We start from the raw sequence: 4,697 nt of genomic DNA on the forward strand, positions 1-4,697 counted from the left end.
TTTCATTGACCTCCTCTATTGCCTCAGCACAGTAATTTCAAAGAATAAAACCTACAAATTGAAAATCACCAAGAGAATTACTGAAGGTGGAGGAAAATGGGCAATGACCAGCATTCAGCTTGAGTGTTTTCCATTACAGATCACTATAAGTACTCCACCTGTACTTTGAGGTGAATAACTGCTGTTTATTGAAAGTTCAACTCTACATCCACCCAAGGTTCACAATAAAAGGCACCCTTTGCTTACATGTTTATGTTACTTATTCTCTTCTTTCAAGCAATATAAATGATCAATATGTAAGTGACAAAATAAGAAAGCATATGAGTTAGATGAAATATTGTCCATGTCAGGAAAGTGTAATATTTGAAAATCTATGAATTCTCAAGATTATCAAGGTAAGTTTTTTGACTGCTAAAACTGAATTAAATCTAACTTTCAGAGTTCAGGTTTGAATATGAGTTACCTTGCTCTTTAGTTATCTCTATTACATGTATTTTCAATAATACCTTGCTAATAAGTTTAGCTAAATAAATAAATTCTATGATAAATTTTTGGTAACAAAATATTTTGGTTCTTATTTTTATATATCAGCCTCAAACTGTATTTCTCTTTTTCATTTTTGCATTATTTTCTTTTTATTTTAAAGCAATATTTTCTCATTTTACATACCAATCCTAGTTTGCACTCCCTCCTTTCCTCCTGCACCCCTTCCCCACCCCCATCCTCTCCTCAGTGAGGATAAGCCCTCTCATGGGGTATCAGTGAAGTCTTGCACATCACTTTGAGGCAGGACAAGCATCCCAGCCCCCATATCAAGGCTGAGCAAGGTATCCCTCCAAAAAGACTGGGCTCCAAAAAGCTAGTTCAGGCACTAGGGATAAATTTTGGTCCCACTGCCAGTGGCCCCACAGACTGCCCAAGTCACACAACTGTCACACAACACACATTAGAAGAGCCTAGTTTGGTCCTATGCAGGTTCTCCTGCAGTCCAGAGTCAGTGAGCTCCCATTGGCTCAGGTCAGCTGTTTCTGTGGATATCCCCAAAATGGCCTTTTAAAATGATTTTCTGTATGACTTACCTCCGACAACATTAGTGGATTCATTATACATGGTGCAAAAAGTAGGTTAAGATCTCATCAAAACTTTGTACTGAAATTCAATGTAATTCCTATCAGGTCCAAAATATAAACTTCATTTCTATTATGTAGTGCTATGCTTGCTGGTGGCACATCCAGACCATTTTTTACTAGACTAACGAACAGAAACCACTTTCCAGGTAGAACCACACACATTTTTTTTTATCACACACATTTGTAGATTTTCAAATTTCTGTCCTGCTTCCTCACTGCTGTCCTGTAGAGGTATTTCCTGATTGAGCTTGTGGGTAATACTCACACCTGGTGCTTCTCTTCATGGGGAGTTGAGCTTGGTTCATTCGCTTTCACTTGGGCAGTGATGTTTCTCAAAGTTGACAAAGACTTGTCTTTACATTTAGCTTCTCTATTTAGAGTATAGATGTCAGCTCTCAAAGTGAAGGTCATTTTCCACACCCCTCTAATTGCACTTTCTTCATCTTCAGGTTGTAGCTAAAGACAGCCCGAGTAAAATGGATGAAGGCAATCAAACTGTGGCGACAGAATTTGTGCTTTTGGGACTTACTCATTCCCAGAATCTTCAGCTCATACTCTTTGTGATGTTTCTGATTCTTTATGTTCTCACTGTGTCTGGAAATAGCATTGTCATGTTCTTAATTACCACTGACCGCCATCTCCATTCTCCCATGTACTTCTTTTTGGCCAATCTGTCCTTTATTGATATGTGGCTTTCCTCAGTCACCACTCCTAAGATGATTACAGATTTTCTCAGGGAACCAAAGAGAATTTCATTTGAAGGCTGCATGTGTCAGGTCTTCTTTGACCATTGTGTTGGTGCAGTAGAGATGATGATGTTGGTGGTAATGGCTTATGACCGCTATGTGGCCATCTGCAAACCACTCCACTACTTCACCATTATGAACCTGAAAAGATGCACTGGGTTGGTGTTAGCTTCCTGGACCATTTCCTTTGTGCATGCCATGAGTCAGCTTTTGGCAGTTGTTAAGCTACCTCTCTGTGGCCACATGGAAATTGATAGTTTCTTCTGTGACATACCCCTGATAATCAAGTTATCCTGCACAGATTCCCATGATTTGGATATTTACATGAATGCTAACTGTGGGGCTGTGGTTGTAACCTGCTTCATTCTGTTGCTCATTTCCTACACATACATCCTTATCACTGTTCGCCAGAGCTCTAAAGCTGGTGCATCTAAGGCTCTGTCCACATGCAGTGCCCACATCACAGTGGTGATGATATTTTTTGTTCCCTGCATCTTCATCTATGTGTGGCCCCTCAATATCATCTGGTTGGACAAATTTCTTGCTGTATTTTATACTCTTATTGCACCTTTCCTAAATCCAGTCATTTACACACTGAGAAATAAAGAAATGAAAAATGCTATAAAGAAATTAAAAGGCTACTTCATGAATCACAAGGATAGTACATAATGGCAAGAAAATTCACTGTAAATATTTCAAATAGACAATTCACTGAAATTAGTACAGATTGATAATTTGGGAACTTAGTTTACATGCACAATTAGTTAAGATATTTGATATGTAATCAGCTTAATATAATTTGGAGATTGAATATTTTAATCATATATGATCTTATAAATTATTTGTGATTCTTTTTAATAGCTCTTCCTTATGAGAAAATTATTCAACCGTTTTTATATCTTCAATAAGGTTAAAAAAAGAACATAAATATAGTTCTCAGGTTTATAAGTAGCATTTATTTTGTAAAATTCACTTATACATTGCTCTAATGATATAAAGCCTTCTATTCACTCTTTGGAAAAAGGAAACCTTATTATTTTTACCATATTCCAAAACAGTAAAAGGGGAATATTAAATCTATTAAAGAATAAAATAAAAGTTATAAACTATACACAAATAACAGTGGACTTTATTTAGTTTAGTTTTTATTACCTTAATGACAATGAAATAATTGTATAAACAAACCTAATGATGTTTTTTTCTCAATTATTCAATAATTAAAATTTATCCTGTACATTATTGCTTATTATTTCAATAAATCATGAGCTATAATATTTCTGAGACAGTGACCACAACCTGCCTTGACAATTCTTCATATCAAAATACTTGTTATAGTTAATTATATACATCAGCAATTCTACAAAAGAGAAAGCAGGTCAAGTGTTTCACACTACATTAACATTTATTTGTGAATAAAATTTAAATATGATCTTTGACATTTCAAATATACCTAAATTGTCATTTGAATAATACTATGCATCATAATAATGTACAATACATCTTTTGTTTCTCAAAATGTGATAAAATACAGAAATAACAATAGTAGAAATAATTCCAAAAATGTACATATATATATATATATCTTTTATTCTCTTAATATAGGAAAAATGCAAGAAATGGTAGAATAAATAAAATATATGTTTACCTGTCTGTCTGTCCAAACCCATGAAGTAAGATGTATTATTGCCATAGAGTACATTTATCATTATCTTTAATATTTTAATACTTGAAAAAACTTAGAAATTAAATATTAAATTATTTTGGTAACTAAGACTTGACCTTTTCTATAGTTAAAGAATGAAGAAAATATTTTTTCAATAGCATTCATTTGTTAAGTATCATTGTACAATACACTAAAAAAATTAACTCAGAAATGTAGCTCACGTTAAATGAAATGCCAAAGCACTACTCTTAAGGTTCAGATTGTTTTTAATGATTTATGTGTCATGATTAATGTTCCATTTTTACAATATGTTGTGATTTTTGAACAATTCTGCTATGCATTCTGAACTTTAGATATAAGCACATTTGTCATATAGATAACACTAAGTAACAGATACATATTTGCTTCAATTTTACTTATTTATTATAACTGATAAGTATAAGAACTTAACAATTTATATTTACTATACATTTTATATACTTTTTCCCCATCTGGCATGCTGAGAATGTCATTACAATATGATTGTGTTCTGTATTCCTTAATGTCTAACAAGCCTTAAATCCTAATATAAAAAGAAATTGGTTAGCTCATGATAGCCAAACCATTCTTATAACAGTGGGCTCATCTTGCTTGGCAAATCAGTATGGTATCATGTAAAGCCTAGTGCTGGGCCAGACCCTTAATGCCCTTTCTTTCCCAGTAACCTAAATAACTTCTGGAGAAAGCTAGACAGAAGGAAGGAAGTTTCCAATAACCATAGAAAACGAACTATATTTTTATTTATTCTTCTCTTATACAATACATCCTAACTGCAGGCTCCTGTTCCCTCACTCTTTCCAAACATTATCTCCTCTTCCCCAGGTGTACTGTCCCTCTGTTTCACTTCTGAATACGGGCCTCCAAGAGATACCAACTAAACACAGCATAACAAGATGCAATGAAATTAGGCACAAACTTTCATATCAAGGCTAGATGAGGCAACCAAGGAGGAGGAAAAGGGTCCTGCAAGCAGGTAAAAGAGTCAGCGATGCCACCACTGCCACTGTTAGTCCCACAAAACCCCAAGCTAATCCACAGCATTTATGCAGAGGACCTAGGCTCCGTGAGTGCCCCTTCAGTCTCTGTGAGCCCCTATGAACCCTGCTTAGTTGATTGTGT

General features: G+C 34.7%; 1 protein-coding gene across 1 annotated transcript; it reads left to right on the forward strand.

Annotated features, from left to right (window-relative positions):
• The first annotated feature begins 1,606 nt into the window (after nt 1-1,606).
• On the forward strand, nt 1,607-2,545 carry LOC101832506 (olfactory receptor 4K3-like). Its single transcript, XM_005064794.1, has one exon. The coding sequence runs from the start codon at nt 1,607-1,609 to the stop codon at nt 2,543-2,545; it is 939 nt and encodes a 312-aa protein (XP_005064851.1).
• Nucleotides 2,546-4,697: the final 2,152 nt, after the last annotated feature.

This window comes from Mesocricetus auratus, unplaced genomic scaffold (genome assembly GCF_017639785.1).
Source record: "Mesocricetus auratus isolate SY011 unplaced genomic scaffold, BCM_Maur_2.0 Super-Scaffold_100004, whole genome shotgun sequence".
Classification (NCBI taxonomy): domain Eukaryota; kingdom Metazoa; phylum Chordata; class Mammalia; order Rodentia; family Cricetidae; genus Mesocricetus; species Mesocricetus auratus.